Source organism: Oncorhynchus gorbuscha, linkage group LG15 (assembly GCF_021184085.1).
Source record: "Oncorhynchus gorbuscha isolate QuinsamMale2020 ecotype Even-year linkage group LG15, OgorEven_v1.0, whole genome shotgun sequence".
Taxonomy (NCBI): Eukaryota; Metazoa; Chordata; class Actinopteri; order Salmoniformes; family Salmonidae; genus Oncorhynchus; species Oncorhynchus gorbuscha.
In genome coordinates this window covers 72088237-72112993 of record NC_060187.1, presented here as the reverse complement: position 1 = coordinate 72112993, position 24757 = coordinate 72088237, and the positions used below count along the sequence as shown (strand labels likewise).

Genomic DNA, 24757 nt, shown 5'->3' with positions numbered 1-24757 from the left:
GATGAAAAGAAAGAAAGATGGCATGAGAAAAGGGTAGAGCGAGGAGAGGAAGAGGTCAAGTCAGCTACCAGCAGTCAGGTCACACAAATACAATCCCCAAGTATAAGGATTCTGTATCACATCTTAAATGCTCTTTAAACAGTTAGCTAATCCAATAAGGAAAGGTTTAGAAGAAGAAAGAGATATAGAGGTACACAGAAAGAATGATACAGAGAGAGAGAGAGAGAGAGACAGAATTACACTTGTCTAGACAAAGGGAGACACAAAGCAACAATATCAGGGACAGCAGACTCACTAGTTGACGGTGCCATATCCCTTAGCTTTGGTGAAACCCACAGAGACTGCCACAACCAGAGCAGGTAGACCTAAGGAGGAGGAGGGGGAAGGGTCAGTGCTGGGAAGGGATGGGACGGACACACAGATGGACAGACAGAGAAACAGATAAAACTGACCCCCCCCCCCCTGCCCCCAGCATCCTCACCCCAGCCCAGACACAGGAATCGCTTGCGGATGATGCGGTTCCTAAGCCGGCCAGTCACGGCCATGTATGACTGCCACGCCTCTGTCAGAACCCAACAGAACGATGACAGGAAGAAGAAATGCAGGAAAGCAGCGACCAACGTGCAGATCACCTGAGAGAGGGAGAGAACACAAGATAGGAAGAGAGGGACAGAGAGTGAGGGAGAAATAGAAGAAGAGGCCGGAGAAAGAAGAGTGTGAGAGGCGTTGAAAGAGGGAACAGGGAAGAGAAGAAGAGATGGAGAGATGTGAGTAAAGCATCTTTACAAGACCTTGAGAGAGTACGTGGTGAGATACAGCTTGTTCATTGGCTCTTACCTTGTTCCGTGTCTGCGTCTGACCAATGAGGATGAGGGCGTTGGAGGAGATGATGGAGAGGCAGAAGTTGATGAGGATGACGGAGCGCTCGGAGCGAATGTACCTGAGGAGAGACAACATGTTGAGGGGTCCAAACCTTTCCCAGTTGACCGTAAATCATCAACAACCACACCCATACTTCCTTCACTTAAACGGTTCAAAAGCTCTAGTCTTTTTACACTATCAAGCCAACCTGAACCGCACTATGCTGGCTCAGATTTAGTCCACTTTGTCCTTTCCAGCACGGTTCAAGCACCTATGGAGGATGTGTAACCAAACCAGCCTAATACAGGTCAGCTGGGCATAGTAACTACTCAGATACCACTCGAAACATAAGACCAGAGTCAATGTGTTCTCACCTCCAGACCGACACGTAGATGATGATGAGAAGCAGCAAGGTGAGGGAGGAGACTCCACAGCCCACCATCAGGGTCACAGAGGGAAGCTGCATTTTATCCATGTTCTGCAGGAGACACACGTACAGTCAACACACAGACTGTTAGGACTGTAAAGACATGTAAAGAAGCTGTCTCCTTCTCCTTATTTTGGAAAATATTCTTTCTTCCACTCTCCTGGTTCAGGACTACAAAGCTAAAACAGCCCCGCCCCCCCCCCCGACACACACACACACACACAGACATGTGCAGTGCCGTGTACAGAGGTAGGTATATCTGGTATCTGATAAAGAGAGCAGGGAGCTGGAGAGAGGCTGACAGGCAGGCTGCTGTTTGGGCCTTGGCTGGATATGGAGAGCAAGGTGACTCCAAGGTGAATCACTACACAGATTCTTAGCTGAAGGCCATGAAGCCCATTTTGACAGATTATATTGTCAGAGGTGTAGTCTGATTCAGCCAGATCCAAACATTCTACTATGAAACACAGCAAGATAATCAAAACCTCCTGTAAAAGCATCGACAACAACAGGTCGCCGTCTCCATGTTCCCGCAGCAGCCATTATCTTAGTTGCCATGGTGATGCAGGATGTCGGTACGGTAGCGTGGCAGCAGCAGCAGTGAGGGAAGGATGGCTGCAGCAACCCACTGACCCTGCGTCTGCTTTATGCGTCTCACTGGTGTGTGTGTGTGTACGTGTGTTTAAGAGAGTGCGTGCGTGTGTGTGTGTGCATTTCTGACACAATTTCCAGTCTTGACTCATACATGCTTAGCAGCACTGACTGACGAGTGTTCCCTGCTTTGGCCTGAACAGAGTGAAAGCATCTAGCTGACAGACAGTGTATCTATCTGAGGGAGCAGTGCAGCCTGCAGACTCCCATGCATGTCATCCTGGGCACTGGCATGCCACTCTCCCAATGCAGGCCAGGCGTGTGTGTTGACTGCGTTCCTCAATATACCATTATGTGCTCTACACAGCAGTGCTAACAGCAAGCCAAATCCAACACGTGGGTGTGACCTGTAGACTAGAGGATGTTCAAGGAGCCCATGTTCAGGAGGGTTGCTTAATGAAGTCTGCTTACTCTAGAAGACTAGCTTGATTAAACGTGTCATGTGTTCCAAAAGGAAACATGTTCTAAGGGCAGCTGTCTTTGCTAAAGTTTGTTAGAGGTGGTGTTGGGGGTGGATGTAGGTGAATGGGTCTGATGGGAAGGGATAGGGATGGAGGGTCGCCATGCAGGAGGGTGGGGTTGAGGTGGTGTTGGGGGTGGATGTAGGTGAATGGGTCTGATGGAAAGGGATAGGGATGGAGGGTCACCATGCAGGGGGGTGGGGTTGCGGTGGTGTTGGGGGTGGATGTAGGTGAATGGGTCTGATGGGAAGGGATAGGGATGGAGGGTCGCCATGCAGGGGGGGTGGGGTTGAGGTGGTGTTGGGGGTGGATGTAGGTGAATGGGTCTGGTCTGATGGAAAGGGATAGGGATGGAGGGTCGCCATGCAGGGGAGTGGGGTTGAGGTGGTGTTGGGGGTGGATGTAGGTGAATGGGTCTGATGGAAAGGGATAGGGATGGAGGGTTGGGGTGCAGGGGGGGTTGAGGTTGTGTTGAGGTAGCTAGAGGTGAGAAGCAGGTGGAAGGGAGAGCACCAGTCTTATAACAGGGATATGGAGGGAGAAGAGGAGGGCCGTCTATTCTATGGTTGGGCATTCCACCCTCAAGCAGAAGATAATTGGAGTTTATAGTCTGTCTTGTTTCCAGGTTTGATGTGTGCTAGAGGGCCAAATTAATTAAATCCTTTGATTAATCTGCACTGCGGTGCTCTCTCTGTCTGAAGGAAAAAGATTACGAGTGCAGCCAAATGGAACAATGTCCGCTGAGACCGAGGAACTCTTACAGCCCTCTCTGTCTCCACTAATGGCAGAGCTGGGATGTGGGATGTGAATTGCGTACAGTGCAATCACCTAGTGAGAGAGACAGAGACTTCCCATCCGGAAGAGGCTACACTATCCCAGAGTTGACCTAAAACTGCCTTCAGATAGGGTGCATACACAGTTGTCATTTTTCACAAGTCATTTTTTAACCACTCCACACATTTCTTGTTAACAAAGTAAAGTTTTTGCAAATCGGTTAGGACATCTACTTTGTGCATGAGGCAAGTCATTTTTCCAACAATTGTTAACAGACGGATTATTTCACTTAGAATTCAATGTATCACAATTCCAGTGGGTCTGAAGTTTACATACACTAAGTTGACTGTGCCTTTAAACAGCTTGGAAAATTCCAGAAAATTATGTCATGGCTTTAGAAGCTTCTGATAGGCTAATTGACATCATTTGAGTCAATTGGAGGTTTACCTGTGGATGTATTTCAAGGCCTACCTTCATACTCAGTGACATCATGGGAAAATCAAAAGAAATCAGCCAAGACCTCAGAATAGTTTTTTTTACCTCCACAAGTCTGATTCATCCTTGGGAGCAATTTCCAAACGCCTGAAGGTACAACGTTCATCTGTACAAACAATAGTACGCACGTATAAACACCATAGGACCACGCAGCTGTCATACTGCTCAGGAAGGAGACACGTTCTGTCTCCTAGAGATGAACATACTTTTGTGCGAAAAGTGCAAATCAATCTCAGAACAACAGCAAAGGACCTTGTGAAGATGCTGGAGGAAACAGGTACAAAAGTATCTATATCCACAGTAAAATGAGTCCTATATCGACAACCTGAAAGGCCACTCAGCAAGGAAGAAGACACTGCTCCGAAACCGCCATAAAAAAGCCAGACTACGGTTTGCAACTGCACTTGTGGACAAATATCATACTTTTTGGAGAAATGTCCTCTGGTCTGATGAAACAAAAATAGAACTGTTTGGCCATAATGACCATCGTAATCTTTGGAGAAAAATGGGGAGGCGTGCAAGCCAAAGAACAACGTACCAACCATAAAGCACGTGGGTGGCAGCATCATGTTGTGGGGGTTCTTTGCTGCAGGAGGGACTGGTGCACTTCACAAAATAGATGGCATCATGAGGAAAGAAAAGTATGTGGATATATTAAAGCAACATCTCAAGACATCAGTCAGAAAGTTAAAGCTTGGTCGCAAATGGATCTTCCAAATAGACAATGACCCCAAGCATTCCTCCAAAGTTGTGGAAAAATGGCTTAAGGACAACAAAGTCAAGGTATTGGAGTGTCCATCACAAAGCCCTGACCTCAATCCCATAGAACATTTGTGGACAGAACTGAAAAAGCATGTGTGAGCAAGGAGGCCTACAATCCTGACTCAGTTACACCAGCTCTGTCAGGAGGAATGGGCCAAAATTCACCCAACTGATTGTGGGAAGCTTGTGAAAGGCTACCCGAAACGTTTGACCCAAGTTAAACAATTTAAAGGTAATGCTACCAAACACTAATTGAGTGTATGTAAACTTCTGACCCACCCATGTCACATTCTTAAAATAAAATGGTGATCCTAACTGACCTAAAACAGGGATTTTTTACTAAGATTAAATGTCAGGAATTGTGAAAGACTGAGTTTAAATGTATTTGGCTTTTACACCTGCATTGTTTGCTGTTTGGGGTTTTAGGCTGGGTTTCTGTACAGCACTTTGAGATATCAGCTGATGTACGAAGGGCTATATAAATAAATTTGATTTGATTTGATTTGATTTGATTTGGCTGAGGTGTATGTAAACTTCCGACTTCAACTGTAAGTCTCTCAATGGCTAAATTGTGTTCTTGATTTGTTGATTGCTGCTATATCAATGCAGATATACAGGTATACATACAGTATCATCGTGTTAACAACAGCTGTCCAACACCCTCAAGACTTTCTGAAAATCACCATGGAAACTAGTAGTTCAATGATACCTAGCCTGGGTGTGTCTAAGTCAGACTAACAGGCTTTGATTAAGCCATTTCACTGAACTCTGTATCTGACTGTATGTGACTCAAACCCAAGTAGGATAGCTTCTAAATGAACATGAATCAATGAATGAGTCGTGGTGTATCTACAGCATGAGTTACAGTCTCTCTGATATAATGGGAAACACAAAGCTGTTCTGTGGTTCTGCTGAGTTAGTTGATCTATGTCTTACTATCTAGAGGTCTACTATGGGTTACATTTTCAAAGGCAGGTCTGTAGGTGTGTGAACTGCGTACTCACAAACCCATGAGACATTCTAACAAAGAGTTGTCTGTCTCTCACACACACACACACACACACACACACACACACACACACACACACACACACACACACACACACACACACACACACACACACACACACACACACACACACACACACACACACACACACACACACACACACACACACACACACACACACACACACACACACACACACACACATTCATTCATTCATCCTATTCCCAAAAACACATGCCTGCTGGGTTCAAGTTTGAGCCTTTTGATAAGACTGCAGTGAATTTCTCTCTCTCCTTCTACAGCCTGCAGCTGAGTAGGACTGACTGAACGTGGTAACATTACAGAAGACAGGAGAGGAGAGATGAAGAGAGTGAGTGATAAAGGGGCGGGACAGAGACCTACTATGTGGAGAGAAAAAGAGAGAGAGAGAGAGAGAGAGAGAGAGAGAGAGAGAGAGAGAGAGAGAGAGAGAGAGAGAGAGAGAGAGAGAGAGAGAGAGAGAGAGAGAGAGAGAGAGAGAGAGAGAGAGAGAGAGAGAGAGAGAGAGAGAGAGAGAGAGAGAGAGAGAGAGAGAGAGAGAGAGAGAGAGAGAGAGAGAGAGAGAGAGAGAGAGAGAGAGAGAGAGAGAGAGAGAGAGAGAGAGAGAGAGAGAGAGAGAGAGAGAGAGAGAGAGAGAGAGAGAGAGAGAGAGAGAGAGAGAGAGAGAGAGAGAGAGAGAGAGAGAGAGAGAGAGAGCAGAGAAGAGAGAGAGAGGCAGAGAGGCAGAGAAAGAGAGAGAGAGAGAGAGAGAGAGAGAGAAGAGAGAGAGAGAGAGAGAGAGAGAGAGAGAGAGAGAGAGAGAGAGGCAGAGAAAGCAGCAGAGGAAAAGGATGTGGGGAAATGACTAAGCAGGAGGGAGAGGAAGATGGGATAAAGGGGTAGAAGAGAGACAGTGGGAGACTGGGTGTTTGTCATTCTGGGGCTGTATGAGGCTAGCTGCAGACAGAGGAGAGGAGAGGGGATGTGCCATTCAGAATGTGGCAAGTGTTGTTGCAGGAATAATTAGCTAGTTCAATATCCATGGCTGTCTCACAACCCCACTAGCATGGCAGGAGGGAAGAAGGGAGGGAGAAGATGAAAGAGAGGGAGGGGGAGGAATGGGAGGAAGAGAGAGAGGGGGAGGAAAAGGAGTGCCCTTCTCTCCTGGCACAGTATCAGGTTAATATAATTGCCACAATATGCTTCCCTTAGGGCATCTAAAAGCCCCCAGACTGCGACACTGCTGTGAAACGGCCTGTTGAGTGCCCAGGTAGAGAGGGGGATGAATAGAGGTAGAGAGATGGAAGGAGGAATGAGGGGGAGGATAACACTGTGTCCTGCCAGGGAGTGAGTGCTATTAACACATGATGCTACTACGACTGCTGCCCATCGCACAGGCACACGCCAAATAAACAGTGTGTGTGTGTGTGTGTGTGTGTCGTGTGTGTAACCGTATACATGTGTGCAGCTGTGTGTAATAAGGATAGCAACTGCTTCTGTGTGTGTATCGCAAGTGATGATCTGTAAACATCTTGCAGAGGTGCACAAACACACACACAAACACACATTTCCAAGATCATCCCCCCCTGGCTGAATAATCATAGCTCTAGGATGGACGAGGGGAAGACAGAGGGAGTGTGAGAGAGGGAGAAGAGAGAGATACAGAACATCAAACACACAGCTGCAGATTCTCAGGGCGAAAGACTGCCGTGTTTATTTGCTTTCCTAAGACCCATCAAATCAAGCTTGTCCATTGCTTGCAGGTGCACATTTTCTCATCCTTATCCCCTCCTTTTGATGTAGCATTTTGGAACCGCCATATAAAAACCACATGCATATCTGAAACGAGTAAATGTCGCATCTGTCTGAATATTTTGGCCCAGGAGGGGTAAATGAATGGTATTCCATCCCTCCCTTCATCCATCCATCCGTTCTTCCCTTCCCTCTATCTAGGCGTTCTTCCCTTCCCTCTATCTAGGCGTTCTTCCCTTCCCTCTATCTAGGCGTTCTTCCCTTCCCTCTATCCAGGCGTTCTTCCCTTCCCTCTATCTAGGCGCTCTTCCCTTCCCTCTATCTAGGCGTTCTTCCCTTCCCTCTATCTAGGCGTTCTTCCCTTCCCTCTATCCAGGCGTTCTTCCCTTCCCTCAATCCAGGCGTTCTTCCCTTCCCTCTATCCAGGCGTTCTTCCCTTCCCTCTACCGCTGGTTCTGCTCACACTGCCCTACCCTGTGCTCTGACCTCTTTCTCCCCTCTCTCTCCAGATGAAATCTCGCGTCTTGTGATGGCCAGCCGCCCAACAACCTGCCCGCTTGACCCTATCCCCTCCTCTCTTCTCCTGACCATTTCCGGAGACATTCTCCCTTACCTCACCTCGCTCATCAACTCATCCCTGACCGCTGGCTACGTCCCTTCCGTCTTCAAGAGAGCGAGAGTTGCACCCCTTCGGAAAGAACCTACACTCGATCCCTCCGATGTCAACAACTACAGACCAGTATCCCTTCTTTCTTTTCTCTCCAAAACTCTTGAACGTGCCGTCCTTGGCCAGCTCTCCCGCTATCTCTCTCAGAATGACCTTCTTGATACAAATCAGTCAGGTTTCAAGACTAGTCATTCAACTGAGACTGCTCTTCTCTGTATCACGGAGGCGCTCCGCACCGCTAAAGCTAACTCTCTCTCCTCTGCTCTCATCCTTCTAGACCTATCGGCTGCCTTCGATACTGTGAACCATCAGATCCTCCTCTCCACCCTCTCCGAGTTGGGCATCTCCGGCGCGGCCCACGCTTGGATTGCGTCCTACCTGACAGGTCGCTCCTACCAGGTGGCGTGGCGAGAATCTGTCTCCTCACCACACGCTCTCACCACTGGTGTCCCCCAGGGCTCTGTTCTAGGCCCTCTCCTATTCTCGCTATACACCAAGTCACTTGGCTCTGTCATAACCTCACATGGTCTCTCCTATCATTGCTATGCAGACGACACACAATTAATCTTCTCCTTTCCCCCTTCTGATGACCAGGTGGCGAATCGCATCTCTGCATGTCTGGCAGACATATCAGTGTGGATGACGGATCACCACCTCAAGCTGAACCTCGGCAAGACGGAGCTGCTCTTCCTCCCGGGGAAGGACTGCCCGTTCCATGATCTCGCCATCACGGTTGACAACTCCATTGTGTCCTCCTCCCAGAGCGCTAAGAACCTTGGCGTGATCCTGGACAACACCCTGTCGTTCTCAACTAACATCAAGGCGGTGGCCCGTTCCTGTAGGTTCATGCTCTACAACATCCGCAGAGTACGACCCTGCCTCACACAGGAAGCGGCGCAGGTCCTAATCCAGGCACTTGTCATCTCCCATCTGGATTACTGCAACTCGCTGTTGGCTGGGCTCCCTGCCTGTGCCATTAAACCCCTACAACTCATCCAGAACGCCGCAGCCCGTCTGGTGTTCAACCTTCCCAAGTTCTCTCACGTCACCCCGCTCCTCCGCTCTCTCCACTGGCTTCCAGTTGAAGCTCGCATCCGCTACAAGACCATGGTGCTTGCCTACGGAGCTGTGAGGGGAACGGCACCTCAGTACCTCCAGGCGCTGATCAGGCCCTACACCCAAACAAGGGCACTGCGTTCATCCACCTCTGGCCTGCTCGCCTCCCTACCACTGAGGAAGTACAGTTCCCGCTCAGCCCAGTCAAAACTGTTCGCTGCTCTGGCCCCCCAATGGTGGAACAAACTCCCTCACGACGCCAGGACAGCGGAGTCAATCACCACCTTCCGGAGACACCTGAAACCCCACCTCTTTAAGGAATACCTAGGATAGGATAAGTAATCCTTCTCACCCCCCCCTTTAAGATTTAGATGCACTATTGTAAAGTGACTATTCCACTGGATGTCATAAGGTGAATGCACCATTTGTAAGTCGCTCTGGATAAGAGCGTCTGCTAAATGACGTAAATGTAAATGTATCTAGGCGTTCTTCCCTTCCCTCTATCTAGGCGTTCTTCCCTTCCCTCTATCCAGGCGTTCTTCCCTTCCCTCTATCTAGGCGTTCTTCCCTTCCCTCTATCTAGGCGTTCTTCCCTTCCCTCTATCTAGGCGTTCTTCCCTTCCCTCTATCTAGGCGTTCTTCCCTTCCCTCTATCTAGACGTTCTTCCCTTCCCTCTATCTAGGCGTTCTTCCCTTCCCTCTATCTAGGCGTTCTTCCCTTCCCTCTATCTAGGCGTTCTTCCCTTCCCTCTATCTAGGCGTTCTTCCCTTCCCTCTATCTAGGCGTTCTTCCCTTCCCTCTATCTATGCGTTCTTCCCTTCCCTCTATCTAGGCGTTCTTCCCTTCCCTCTATCTAGGCGTTCTTCCCTTCCCTCTATCCAGGTGTTCTTCCCTTCCCTCTATCCAGGCGTTCTTCCCTTCCCTCTATCTAGGCGTTCTTCCCTTCCCTCTATCTAGGCGTTCTTCCCTTCCCTCTATCTAGGCGTTCTTCCCTTCCCTCTATCTAGGCGTTCTTCCCTTCCCTCTATCTAGGCGTTCTTCCCTTCCCTCTATCCAGGCGTTCTTCCCTTCCCTCTATCTAGGCGTTCTTCCCTTCCCTCTATCCAGGCGTTCTTCCCTTCCCTCTATCCAGGCGTTCTTCCCTTCCCTCTATCTAGGCGTTCTTCCCTTCCCTCTATCTAGGCGTTCTTCCCTTCCCTCTATCTAGGCGTTCTTCCCTTCCCTCAATCTAGGCGTTCTTCCCTTCCGTCTATCTAGGCGTTCTTCCCTTCCCTCTATCTAGGCGTTCTTCCCTTCCCTCTATCTAGGCATTCTTCCCTTCCCTCTATCTAGGCGTTCTTCCCTTCCCTCTATCCAGGCGTTCTTCCCTTCCCTCTATCTAGGCGTTCTTCCCTTCTCTCTATCTAGGCGTTCTTCCCTTCCCTCTATCCAGGCGTTCTTCCCTTCCCTCTATCTAGGCGTTCTTCCCTTCCCTCTATCTAGGCGTTCTTCCCTTCCCTCTATCTAGGCGTTCTTCCCTTCCCTCTATCCAGGCGTTCTTCCCTTCCCTCTATCTAGGCGTTCTTCCCTTCCCTCTATCTAGGCGTTCTTCCCTTCCCTCTATCTAGGCGTTCTTCCCTTCCCTCTATCCAGGTGTTCTTCCCTTCCCTCTATCTAGGCGTTCTTCCCTTCCCTCTATCCAGGCGTTCTTCCCTTCCCTCTATCTAGGCGTTCTTCCCTTCCCTCTATCTAGGCCACACAGCACAAAGGCTGTGGTGGTGAATTAGTATAGGGTCTTCTATAGCTTTAAGAGCCATTGGTGCCCGTCCATGCTGTTACCAGGGCAACTAGTGAACAACTGCTTCAGAGGCAGTTTCCAGTCTAATAATAACGAATCGCTCTGAATGAACACTTCCTCACAATGACAGTACTGGGCTTTTCATCTCGCCTCAGAAACTGGGCCACATTTGAGCAGTTTGAGCCATCATTGGAATTCTGCAGGGTTTGGTAAAGATATTGTCATATCAACACACCTATTTATCTCCAGCTGGAATCAAATAGTGATTATCTATGATTTAGTCAGTTATTTCAGCCCCATTATATGTTATTGCATCATTTGAGAATATTTAGGCAGCATGCATGGAGCATAGCAGCATTCCAATGGAGACATGTGCAGGAAAATATTATTTCATTTGTCAAAATGCTGGAATAATATGTTATTATGTTACATTGGACAGGGTTCACATGAAATATGCAAGGATTCTGAACATGATTATAATAATAGCTCATCTAAAACCCTAAAATAATTGTTCACATGAACTAACAATTTCTTATTCAGCAGGTAATGTATGCAAATCAACAGTCAACACGGTCATTTTGCAGTTGGAATATATAAACTGAATGTACCTCGGCTAAAATGTGTCATGTCGACACAAATCTCCCTTTTCTGCTCGGTGGGACGACTTGAAAGATGCCCAAATTATTTATTTGAGAACACATAGAGCACTTGCTGAATGGCATCTGCATGTCGCAAGCAAGAGAGAGGAGAGAGAGAGAGGGCGGGCGCGCGCGAGGGTGCTGTTAATACCGAATGGCAATGACGCCCTTTTCCACTAAACCCGTGAGATACATACACAAGCACCTCGATTCGGATACCCTAACATAAAAGAATGAAGGAAGTTGTCGGACTTACCATGTCAGGATTTAGCCGTGCTAAAATGGCGAAGGTAGAGAGTCTGTCACACACGCATTTGGTGCTGAATGAGTCGATAGGCACGGCTCTGCAGCCCCTGGCAGACCACGATCCGAGCAGCGATGAGCTGCGGGAAAAGAGAGAGAGAGCGCTGCGGTGAATAAAAACGGGTGAAAGCTAGTCAAATCCCCCACCACGTTACAGACACCAGCTATTTAATTCCAAATCCCCTTTAAATCTCCGCGGTTAGCGAGCAAGAGCGCAGAAAACGCAGTGAAAATGGGGATGAAAGGTTATCTGTGAGCCAGACGCCGTGCTGCTCAGGTTTCTGCTTGGCCAGGTTATTGCAATATAGAGTTGGAATTCAGAAATGACCCAAAAACAAACAATAGCAAGGGGGTTATAACAACAATAATAATAATAATAATGCAAATTTAAGTTATTATTAAATCTCATTATTTATCCCTAGATTTAGATTGCGTTATTGGTGGAACAATTAAAAAGCTAAAGAGATTATATTTGTGTGCGTAATATACAATTAATCAGCTGGAAAACATTTTTTATTGTGTGAACCCATTTTACAGTACTTGATGTGGCTATAATGCCATCCTAACTTCCATTTACAGGTAAATAGGTTTTTGATGGCCTGCTCTAGGTCTTTGTTGTAGCATACTGGACAATACATCAACAATAACTGCATGTCTAACCCAATAGGAAAGCACTTTAAATACATATCTAGTTAATTTCTCTGTTAGGTAAATAAAGGTTATTAAAAAATGTGAATTCTGAGTGTTGACTGAACTTTGACAGATACCATGTTTTTCTAATTTGTAAGTCGCTCTGGATAAGAGCGTCTGCTAAATGACTTAAATGTAATGTAAATGTCTAAGTCTTAATTGCCCTAAATGGACCAGGCTAAATCCACACCACTTTGTCACTCACTGTTTATGGGATTTACTAAACTTTTACCCACTTTTGCTATAAAGCATTACTAACAATTCTAAAGTTTTAACATTCAAAAACAATATTGCTGAACAGCTTAGCGGGGAGTTCATGGGGAGCCTTCCCCTCTAGACATCTTGCTCGTAGGCCTCTTCCCTCATATAATGGGGTATTCTCAGTGGCCATTGATGTTGCATTGCCAATATGCTGTCCACTACAATGTGGTGCTGAACTCCAAATATCAGAAACCATATTTTCCCACTATTCATGGTGCTGAAATGTCAGACTGCAGCTATTTCATTGTTGTTTACAACATCAGACCTTCCACAAGTGGCTACGTTACCACACAGCTGTTCTGAAACCCTGACAAAGGCTCAGTTTTAGACCTCTCTTCATATCAGTCTGACTGGAGGTGCAGAGAATGACCCAATCGTTGCTGGTTCCTCATGTCTCCATGGGAGTTGTGTGTTTCTCTCTCCCATGGCACAGTGATGCTGGTTGGCACATTGGTGATGTCAGACTCCATCCATCTCAAGTGAGCCCTTACATCCTCCTCCCAGACAGAGTGGTCCCCAAAGGGACTCATCAAGACTGGAGGAACATGGTCTCCTGCAGGAGCACAGCCCCCAGGGTTAACCAACCAACAAATAAACAAACCAGTGACAGCCTGGGACTGTGCTTCAGCAGACCTGGGTTCATATTGTAGTTGTGTTCTTTCCAATACTTTGAAACAGTGAATTGCTTCAGTCTGGAGAGCCCGTTGGGCAGGGTGTGCACTGTGTTGATGATTCCAGTGGTTCCATTGCACTAGGCAGGCTCAATCAAGAGCAGATGAAGTATTTGAAAGAAATCCAGTACTATTTGAACCCAGGTCTGTACCTCAGGGCCAAACACATCTCATCACAACACACCACGGCCTCCAACAGGGTCACCCACAGTGCACCAGGGCCACCTCATAGCAGTCCCTGATAGGGTTACCCATGGTGCATATGGTTGGAGAGTGTTAAGGGGTGAAAACCATGACGAGCAGAGAGAGAGAGAGAGAGCAAGAGAGAGAGAGAGCAAGAGAGAGAGAGAGAGAGAGAGAGAGAGAGAGAGAGAGAGAGAGAGAGAGAGAGAGAGAGAGAGAGAGAGAGAGAGAGAGAGAGAGAGAGAGAGAGAGAGAGAGAGAGAGAGAGAGAGAGAGAGAGAGAGAAGTACAGCCTTGTAGCCCCAGGAGTAGGCTCAGTGCTAACATTAGCACATCACCCTAACAGAAATCCAATATTGTAACTCAGCGCAGAGTCTCTGTGGATGACACGATTAGGCCGCTCTCCCAACCACACAGCAAGCCACAGCAACACACACACACACACACACACACACACACACACACACACACACACACACACACACACACACACACACACACACACACACACACACACACACACACACACACACACACACACACACACACACACACACACACACACACAGGCCTCATGGGATAATTTGGGTGGCGGTCCAGCAGCACGGCATGTGTGAACGGTCCCTGCCAACAACAGGCCAGGACCACATGAATGAATGGGACAGCAGGGCCTGCCTGACCGCTACAACATCCCAGACATCCCTGGGTTCAAATACTATTTTAAATAATTTCAATAAGCTTAGAGTTTGCTCTAGTCTACCTACAGAGCCAAATGGGCAGGGTTGGCAACTTTTCCGACATTTCTATTGGTTCCAATTTAAGGGATAGGGTCTAGTTTCCTGAATTTCCGACTGATGACTGATGTGCCCAACGTAAACTGCCTGTTACTCAGGCCCAGAAGCCAGGAAATGCATATAATTGGTAGCATTGGATAGAAAACACTCGAACAACGCAGTTAGATTAACAAGAAATTAAGGTTTTAAATGATATACCCCCTTCTTGTATGTTCATGAATGTTTAATATTTTGAATATTTATTTGAATTGCGCGCCCTCCAATTTCACCGGATGTTGTCGGCCGGTGTCCCACCTATCCCTAAGAAGTTTTAAGCTCAATCAAGCCCAGGTGAAAATATTTGACATTATTTCAGAAATGGTTTAGTCTGGTGCTATAACTTCCAGCAATGGAAATCATAATAAATTATGTATTAACTAAAACCAACAGACAGATTAAAGAACAGGGGAAGCTAAATTCAATAAGAAACAAACTGTAAAGAGAACAAAACAGATTGTGGGTTTATAAAGAAGTGGAGGTGGGTGAGGAGAGATAAGTTAGGGAGGGTAACTGGGCCAGGTCAGGAGCAGGTTAATGTTTATTATTATGAATCTTGCCCTGAAGCAGAACTGAGAAATATCCACTAGCTGGGCCAACTGCAAAGTCAAAATTGGCTGTATCGTAATATATATATATATTTGGCTTTTTGGTCTTAACATAAAGGTAGGGTTAGGGTTAGCAGTGTAGTTAAAGTTAGAGTTACGGTTAGGGCTAGGTTTAGATTGTATTACTTTGTGGCTGTGCTATCTAGTAACCTCTCTACAGAGCTGCCTCCAGGGCAAGATTCATTACAATGAATGCCAACATGCAGGCCAGGGGGGCAACACTGCTGGTGTAATTGATACCCCACCCCAGACCGAAGTGTGAGCCCTAGGAGAGAAGACCACCCGTCTCACACCCGCTTGCCTCGCTCTCTCACAGCCCTTATCAACAAGACACCACCATGACAAGGACGCCTTCTCACATTTCAATTTCTCCCCCCCAAAATTAACTCATTAATCATAGCTGCTGTCCAAGATGGATTTACATTTAGCTTTAGAACATGTCACTCCCCACCCCCTCCCTCGCCTCCCCCTTCTCTCCCCACACTCCCCAACATGGTGGGTGAAGCTAGATTAGATTTTGTTTTGTTCTCTCTCCCTCTCTCTCGCTCTGCCTCTCTATCCATCTTCCTATATCCTCTCTCATCCCTCTTGCTTTCTCTCAACCCTGTATCCCTCCTCTTCCCTCATTGTTCGGTCGTTCTTTTTCTCTCTCGGTCTACATTTCCCTGGTTCAACTTTTCTTAAGGCAAAAGATCACTCTGTTCTATGCCTTGTCTCAGTAACACAAGTGTACACACTGATCGATATGCAAATCTCCAACCTGCATTGCAATAAAGCCGTGGGCACGTTGTGCTTTCTACTCTCTCTTGCTCTTTCTCTCACTTGCACACAGCTTCTCTATCTCTCATTCACTCACTCACTCACTCACTCACTCACTCACTCACTCACTCACTCACTCACTCACTCACTCACTCACTCACTCACTCACTCACTCACTCTCTCTCTCTGTTTTGGGTTTTAAAACTAAATGGGTACATATGAGGCATATGAAGAGTGTGTTAATTGGACCCACATTAGCTTTTCAGTTGAACTGTGCAATGCATTTGTCTCTCTTTTTCTCTCTTTTTCTCTCTTTTTCTCTCTTTTTCTCTCTTTTTCTCTCTTTTTCTCTCTTTTTCTCTCTTTTTCTCTCTTTTTCTCTCTTTTTCTCTCTCTCTCTCTCTCTCTCTCTCTCTCTCTCTCTCTCTCTCACTACACATATATACACTCTCTCCCTCTCTCTTTGTCCGACTCAGGAGATCCCAAAGCACTCTCCATTCATCCCTCTGTGTTGATGCCTTGGTTCGTGTGCCCAGGAGAGAAAGCTGTGAGCAACACTTAATTTTCTACATCCTGCATCACTGTCGGCGCGGTGTTAGCAGCGTGGGGGTTAGTGTCAGCCCCGCCCCATCTCCCATCACCCACAGAGAGGAGCTCCGGGACTGTCTGACAAACTCAGCACCTTTCTACAGGGTCAGTGTGTGTCATGGGCACTTCGTCAAGATGAGAAACAGTGGAGGGGGAACAGCCACGGAACACACAGTCACAGTGGGAGATGAGGTGATGTGAGGCCGTCTCCCAAAGTTCTATCCCTCACTGTGAAGATCCACACCAGCAGGTGTTTCAGAACCAGGAAGGGTCCACCATAGAAATATAATGACTTCCTGGTTATGGGTACACTTCTTACTTTACATCCTGCCCGCTAGTCCACGCATCATGGTAAATTGACTTGAATGAGGATGTCCATTCTAGTAATTCTATTTCTGTTTTCAGAGCCAGGTAAGTCCACCTGACTGTGCTGCTGCTCCAGTTTCAACTGTTCTGCCTTATTATTATTCGACCATGCTGGTCATTTATGAACATTTGAACATCTTGGCCATGTTCTGTTATAATCTCCACCCGGCACAGCCAGAAGAGGACTGGCCACCCCACATAGCCTGGTTCCTCTCTAGGTTTCTTCCTAGGTTTTGGCCTTTCTAGGGAGTTTTTCCTAGCCACCGTGCTTCTACACCTGCATTGCTTGCTGTTTGGGGTTTTAGGCTGGGTTTCTGTACAGCACTTTGAGATATCAGCTGATGTACGAAGGGCTATATAAATACATTTGATTTGATTTGACAGAGGTCCTATAATTCAGTTGATTCAGGCAGTTCCACCCCCAGGCTCCACACTGCAGCCAGGCAGCCCAGCAGGCACATGGATGTATCACCAGAGAAAAAAATTGACAAAGGCCTTACGTGTCACTCTCGTCCCAGGAGATGCAGGTCTGGTTTGTGGTGCCCTGATCCGACAGAGAGAAAAACAGTGGTTGACATATGCACAGCCACAGGTCGTAGGGGTGCTGAGGGTGCTGCAGCACCCCCTGAAAAATCACAATTAAAAAATCACCTTCCCGTGGCCATGGACATATGCTCTGATTACAGATGTTCTCATATACCTCCATATACCTCCATATACCTCCATGGACATATGCTCTGATTACAGATGTTCTCATATACCTCCATATACCTCCATGGACATATGCTCTGATTACAGATGTTCTCATATACCTCCATATACCTCCATATACCTCCATGGACATATGCTCTGATTACAGATGTTCTCATATACCTCCATATACCTCCATGGACATATGCCTGATTACCATGGACATATGCTCTGATTACAGATGTTCTCATATACCTCCATATACCTCCATATACCTCCATGGACATATGCTCTGATTACAGATGTTCTCATATACCTCCATATACCTCCATGGACATATGCTCTGATTACAGATGTTCTCATATACCTCCATATACCTCCATATACCTCCATGGACATATGCTCTGATTACAGATGTTCTCATATACCTCCATATACCTCCATGGACATATGCTCTGATTACAGATGTTCTCATATACCTCCATATACCTCCATGGACATATGCTCTGATTACAGATGTTCTCATATACCTCCATATACCTCCATATACCTCCATGGACATATGCTCTGATTACAGATGTTCTCATATACCTCCATATACCTCCATATACCTCCATGGACATATGCTCTGATTACAGATGTTCTCATATACCTCCATATACCTCCATGGACATATGCTCTGATTACAGATGTTCTCATATACCTCCATATACCTCCATATACCTCCATGGACATATGCTCTGATTACAGATGTTCTCATATACCTCCATATACCTCCATGGACATATGCTCTGATTACAGATGTTCTCATATACCTCCATATACCTCCATATACCTCCATGGACATATGCTCTGATTACAGATGTTCTCATATACCTCCATATACCTCCATATACCTCCATGGACATATACTCTGATTACAGATGTTCTCATATACCTCCATATACCTCCATGGATATATGCTCTGATTACAGATGTTCTCATATACCTCCATATACCTCCATGGACATATGCTCTGATTACAGATGTTCTCATATACCTCCAGTTGTGAGGTTGATTAAATAGATTTGTCTAGTGCTTTTCTAAGTGCTAAAAGTGCTTTTCAGTGATAAAGGCATGATAATTATTTTGAAATGCTCTCAAATATCAGTACCGTGTGTTTTTATGGGATAAGCCACATGATTTGTCAAGGCTACTCTGTTACACTACAGAGGTCAATTACTACTGAGGTCACTGCTCAGGTCAGAGGGTCAGATGTGAAAGGTCACTCACGTTGTAAAGGTGTGAGAACTGGACCTCCACCGGGGTAGAGAGGGATCCTGGGGTGGGCTTGATGGTCACAGACACCACCTTGGAGTTGAGCACGGTGCTGTTTCTGGAGGGAGGTAGGGAGGGAGAGAGGGACAGAGTGGTGTCACCAGCATAGGACAACACACATGGTCAGGTGAAATATCACATGGGAACTGCACATCATTTTCATCGTTGTCAATCGCTGTTCCCTTCAACCAACTCAAACCTCCCTGCAGTAAATCCTGTCTCTCCCTAACACAGCAGTAATACTGCCCAGTCCCTACAACACATGTTCCTATCTCTCCCTAACACAGCAGTAATACTGCCCAGTCCCTACAACACATGTTCCCATCTCTCCCTAACACAGCAGTAATACTGCCCAGTCCCTACAACACATGTTCCTATCTCTCCCTAACACAGCAGTAATACTGCCCAGTCCCTACAACACATGTTCCCATCTCTCCCTAACACAGCAGTAATACTGCCCAGTCCCTACAACACATGTTCCTATCTCTCCCTAACACAGCAGTAATACTGCCCAGTCCCTACAACACATGTTCCTATCTCTCCCTAACACAGCAGTAATACTGCCCAGTCCCTACAACACATGTTCCCATCTCTCCCTAACACAGCAGTAATACTGCCCAGTCCCTACAACACATGTTCCTATCTCTCCCTAACACAGCAGTAATACTGCCCAGTCCCTACAACACATGTTCCTGTCTCTCCCTTACACAGCAGTAATACTGCCCAGTCCCTACAACACATGTTCCTATCTCTCCCTAACACAGCAGTAATACTGCCCAGTCCCTACAACACATGTTCCTATCTCTCCCTAACACAGCAGTAATACTGCCCAGTCCCTACAACACATGTTCCTATCTCTCCCTTACACAGCAGTAATACTGCCCAGTCCCTACAACACATGTTCCTGTCTCTCCCTAAAACAGCAGTAATACTGCCCAGTCCCTACAACACATGTTCCTATCTCTCCCTAACACAGCAGTAATACTGCCCAGTCCCTACAACACATGTTCCTGTCTCTCCCTAACACAGCAGTAATACTGCCCAGTCCCTACAACACATGTTCCTATCTCTCCCTAACACAGCAGTAATACTGCCCAGTCCCTACAACACATGTTCCTATCTCTCCCTAACACAGCAGTAATACTGCCCAGTCCCTACAACACATGTTCCTGTCTCTCCCTAACACAGCAGTAATACTGCCCAGTCCCTACAACACATGTTCCTGTCTCTCCCTAACACAGTAGTAATACTGCCCAGTCCCTACAACACATGTTCCTATCTCTCCCTAACACAGCAGTAATACTGCCCAGTCCCTACAACACATGTTCCTATCTCTCCCTAACACAGCAGTAATACTGCCCAGTCCCTACAACACATGTTCCTATCTCTCCCTAACACAGCAGTAATACTGCCCAGTCCCTACAACACATGTTCCTGTCTCTCCCTAACACAGTAGTAATACTGCCCAGTCCCTACAACACATGTTCCTATCTCTCCCTAACACAGCAGTAATACTGCCCAGTCCCTACAACACATGTTCCTATCTCTCCCTAACACAGCAGTAATACTGCCCAGTCCCTACAACACATGTTCCTGTCTCTCCCTAACACAGTAGTAATACTGCCCAGTCCCTACAACACATGTTCCTATCTCTCCCTAACACAGCAGTAATACTGCCCAGTCCCTACAACACATGTTCCTATCTCTCCCTAACACAGCAGTAATACTGCCCAGTCCCTACAACACATGTTCCTGTCTCTCCCTAACACAGTAGTAATACTGCCCAGTCCCTACAACACATGTTCCTATCTCTCCCTAACACAGCACACATGTCCCTCAAGACACCCTTGTATGTCCCAGCACTTACCCCATGTCCCGTTTGAAATAGACAATGTTTCAAAGCCCCCACACTCTTCCTCCTCCTCCCTACTCTCTCTCATCTGCAACGTCTCCCTCTCCCTCTCGCTCTTTCTCCCTCTCGCTCTTTCTCCCTCTCACTCTTTCTCCCTCTCACTCTTTCTCCCTCTCACTCTTTCTCCCTCTCACTCTTTCTCCCTCTCACTCTTTCTCCCTCTTTTTCTCCCTCTCACTCTTTCTCCCTCTCACTCTTTCTCCCTCTCACTCTTTCTCCCTCTCACTCTTTCTCCCTCTCACTCTTTCTCCCTCTCTCCCTCTCACTCTTTCTCCCTCTCACTCTTTCTCCCTCTCGCTCTTTCTCCCTCTCACTCTTTCTCCCTCTCGCTCTTTCTCCCTCTCGCTCTTTCTCCCTCTCGCTCTTTCTCCCTCTCGCTCTTTCTCCCTCTCGCTCTTTCTCCCTCTCGCTCTTTCTCCCTCTCGCTCTTTCTCCCTCTCACTCTTTCTCCCTCTCACTCTTTCTCCCTCTCGCTCTTTCTCCCTCTCACTCTTTCTCCCTCTCACTCTTTCTCCCTCTCGCTCTTTCTCCCTCTCTCTCTTTCTCCCTCTCACTCTTTCTCCCTCTCACTCTTTCTCCCTCTCACTCTTTCTCCCTCTCACTCTTTCTCCCTCTCACTCTTTCTCCCTCTCACTCTTTCTCCCTCTCACTCTTTCTCCCTCTCGCTCTTTCTCCCTCTCGCTTCTCAGAATGCAATCAGTCAACATAAACACTTGTGTCAGCCAGTCTCTGTCTAAAACTGATCGCATTTCCTTGAAGGGGAAAAAGATTCTGAGGGGAAAAAGGAAAGAACAAATAAGTAACTAGGCCTGGGTAAAGACAAAATAGAAAAGGGGTTTCCACACGCACGCCCTAGGGTGAAAGTAGATTTCATTTCTTATCGGTACAGGACACCCAAGCGAGCGCACAATCATTTTTTTTATAGCCTTGGTATAATCATCGAATTACATAGGTCTATAGATCTATATGACCTCTGTGGGCCTTGTGCCCTAGACCCAGTAAAGATGTGTCATATCACTTCTAACATGTATTTCCTTTTAACGTGTCATAAAAACAACCAGTCATGATGTTTTCAACTGACTTTCAAACAATCACTTCAAACGCGCACGTTCGTCCACTCGCAAATAATTCCAGCTTCCCAACCCCAACAGTGCACTGTGCGCCCGCAATCTAATGAATGGAATGAGGAATCTGTTACAAAACCTTTTCCTGCAGTGGGCTAAATCAGGGTCACACAGAATGTTTCTTGGTAGTGTTAAACACATCTACTTTAAAACTAAAGTATACACCTCACACACATGGTTATGGGCTTAAAAAGAGACACCTGTACCATGTCAGATATAGAGTTGAAATGTATTCAATTGTGAGTTTGCATCCCAATATTGCACTTTATATACATCACAGAAGACTGAAATATAACAAAACCGTTTGACATAGTGGGTTTTTGAAATGACTTTTATTAATTCTGAAATTGTAAAGGATATGAATAACATTCCACCTATGAGGCAACTCGGTCATTTGACTGCATGAAAGGGCTACAAAATACATCCGTTTGCAGTGAATGAAGTATGTGGGAGGGTTGAGTGTGATTCCGCCACGCTAGCCTGTGTTCCTCCATCTCATTACACACACACATAACATTAACATAACGGAGAGAACACTCCTCACTGGACGAGAGAAAGCTGTTGCTCACAAATACACATGCAGTTTGAATACATGTCCTTAGCATAAAGCCGTTCTCTGAAATGTTATTCATTCTAGCTCCTTCAGACATCCTTCTCACAGACAAGAGACTAAGGAACTACGTGGTAGCATTCAAATCCCATTAGCCACCAATCAAAAGAGGTTCTGGGATGCGTTCTGTGCTGGGCTGCGTTCCAAATGGCACCCCATTCCCTTTATAGTACACTTCTTTGACACATCCCTGGAGAAAGCATTGTAAGTAGAGATGTCAGTAAACCACTCTCACCTCTGTAAAGATAGGATGCTACCCAGGTTTCTGTAGAGAACGATCCCGGTGACAAACGCTGTCAAGTCATCTGCATCTGGAATAGACGACGAAATGAGATGGAGAGAGAGAGAGAGAGAGAGAGAGAGAGAGAGAGAGAGAGAGAGAGAGAGAGAGAGAGAGAGAGAGAGAGAGAGAGAGAGAGAGAGAGAGAGAGAGAGAGAGAGGGAGAGAGAGAGAGAGAGAGAGAGAGAGAGAGAGAGAGAGAGAGAGAGAGAGAGAGAGAGAGAGAGAGAGAGAGAGAGAGAGAGAGAGAGAGAGAGAGAGAGAGAGAGAGAGAGAGAGAGAGAGAGAGAGAGAGAGAGAGAGAGAGAGAGAGAGAGAGAGAGAGAGAGAGAGAGAGAGAGAGAGAGAGAGAGAGAGAGAGAGAGAGAGAGAGAGAGAGAGAGAGAGAGAGAGAGAGAGAGAGAGAGAGAGAGAGAGAGAGAGAGAGAGAGAGAGAGAGAGAGAGAGAGAGAGAGAGAGAGAGAGAGAGAGAGAGAGAGAGAGAGAGAGAGAGAGAGAGAGAGAGAGAGAGAGAGAGAGGAGAGAGAGAGAGAGAGAGAGAGAGAGAGAGAGAGAGAGAGAGAGAGAGAGAGAGAGAGAGAGAGAGAGAGAGAGGAGAGAGAGAGGAGAGAGAGAGGAGAGAGAGAGAGAGAGAGAGAGAGAGAGAGAGAGGAGGAGAGAGAGAGAGAGAGAGAGAGAGAGAGAGAGAGAGAGAGAGAGAGAGAGAGAGAGAGAGAGAGAGAGAGAGAGAGAGAGAGAGAGAGAGAGAGAGAGAGAGAGAGAGAGAGAGAGAGAGAGAGAGAGAGAGAGAGAGAGAGAGAGAGAGAGAGAGAGAGAGAGAGAGAGAGAGAGAGAGAGAGAGAGAGAGAGAGAGAGAGAGAGAGAGAGAGAGAGAGAGAGAGAGAGAGAGAGAGAGAGAGAGAGAGAGAGAGAGAGAGAGAGAGAGAGAGAGAGAGAGAGAGAGAGAGAGAGAGAGAGAGAGAGAGAGAGAGAGAGAGAGAGAGAGAGAGAGAGAGAGAGAGAGAGAGAGAGAGAGAGAGAGAGAGAGAGAGAGAGAGAGAGAGAGAGAGAGAGAGAGAGAGAGAGAGAGAGAGAGAGAGAGAGAGAGAAGAGAGAGAGAGAGAGAGAGAGAGAGAGAGAGAGAGAGAGAGAGAGAGAGAGAGAGAGAGAGAGAGAGAGAGAGAGAGAGAGAGGGAGAGAGAGAGAGAGAGAGAGAGAGAGAGAGAGAGAGAGAGAGAGAGAGAGAGAGAGAGGGAGAGGGAGAGGGACAGGTCAGTCAGAATCCAATAAAAAAAGGGAGAGATGGAGGAGTGACATGTTTTTGAGTTAGTGTGTCAGTGGTGTGCGTAGGTGTGTGTAGGTGTGTGTAGGTGTGTGTAGGTGTGTGTAGGTGTGTGTGATGACCTGCAGCTCTAGTCTTAGTGGTTTGTGCTGAAGGACATCAGGAGAGAGAATACAGGTCAGCCAGTCTCCCTCCCGTCCTCTTGGCTCTGTACCTCTGCAGTTGGCCTACATAACTACCCATCTATAAACAGACACTTACACGACATCATCACTCACACACAAACACACTTACATACAGACTTACTCATAATATCTAAATAGTCATTTAAACAGACCGAATAAACATGTTTACACATACACAAACTTAAACACACACACACACACAGCCAAATGCAAAAGGCCAGAAACGTTTTCCACTGTCACACAGCAATGTATTTCATGCGACAAAAATTGTTGCCATGGTAGCATGGTTGGGCATGGCATGCCGTGATGGCAGACTGCACTGGCAAAATAGACAAAAAACACACCCAGAAAAACCCAGAAAAATATGAGATTTAGTCCAACCCGTGTCACAGCTAAACTAAACTGCTGGGCAGAAGGCCAGAAGAGAAGGACAGGGCCTGAAGCTGTCTCCTGCTGTAGTGTCACAGACAGAAACCCACAAAGTCCATCTGTTCCTCTATCTAAAGGACCTCAGCTCTCTCTCACGCTCCAACACGCTGTGTCTGGCAGGCTGGCAGTATGGATGTGTGCTGAGAGGGCACAGAATTATGCCAGGCAGCATGCAGAGGGTACTGCAGTATACTGCTCCAGGCCAGGCAGCTGAGATCCCATGGACATCAGGGAGGAACCGAGCGAGAGAGAGGGAAAGTTTGTGTATGCATGTCTGTGTGTGTGTGACATAAAGTATATTGCACACCCCTTCATATAATGGGTCTGCTAGCCAATATGTT

At 46.8% G+C, this 24757-nt stretch overlaps 1 protein-coding gene across 8 annotated transcripts in view; it reads right to left on the bottom strand.

Annotated features, from left to right (window-relative positions):
• Nucleotides 1-24757, bottom strand: part of LOC123997946 (adhesion G protein-coupled receptor B1-like) — a 110115-nt gene that overhangs the window by 15607 nt on the left and 69751 nt on the right. For all 8 annotated transcript variants that reach the window (XM_046302691.1, XM_046302692.1, XM_046302695.1 and 5 more), the window contains 8 exons: nt 22497-22572; nt 18571-18673; nt 17109-17152; nt 11606-11732; nt 1236-1339; nt 838-940; nt 482-632; nt 296-365 (listed from right to left, as the gene is read on the bottom strand). In XM_046302691.1, coding sequence (XP_046158647.1) covers nt 296-365; nt 482-632; nt 838-940; nt 1236-1339; nt 11606-11732; nt 17109-17152; nt 18571-18673; nt 22497-22572 — 778 coding nt within the window. The remainder of the gene's footprint in view (nt 1-295; nt 366-481; nt 633-837; nt 941-1235; nt 1340-11605; nt 11733-17108; nt 17153-18570; nt 18674-22496; nt 22573-24757) is intronic.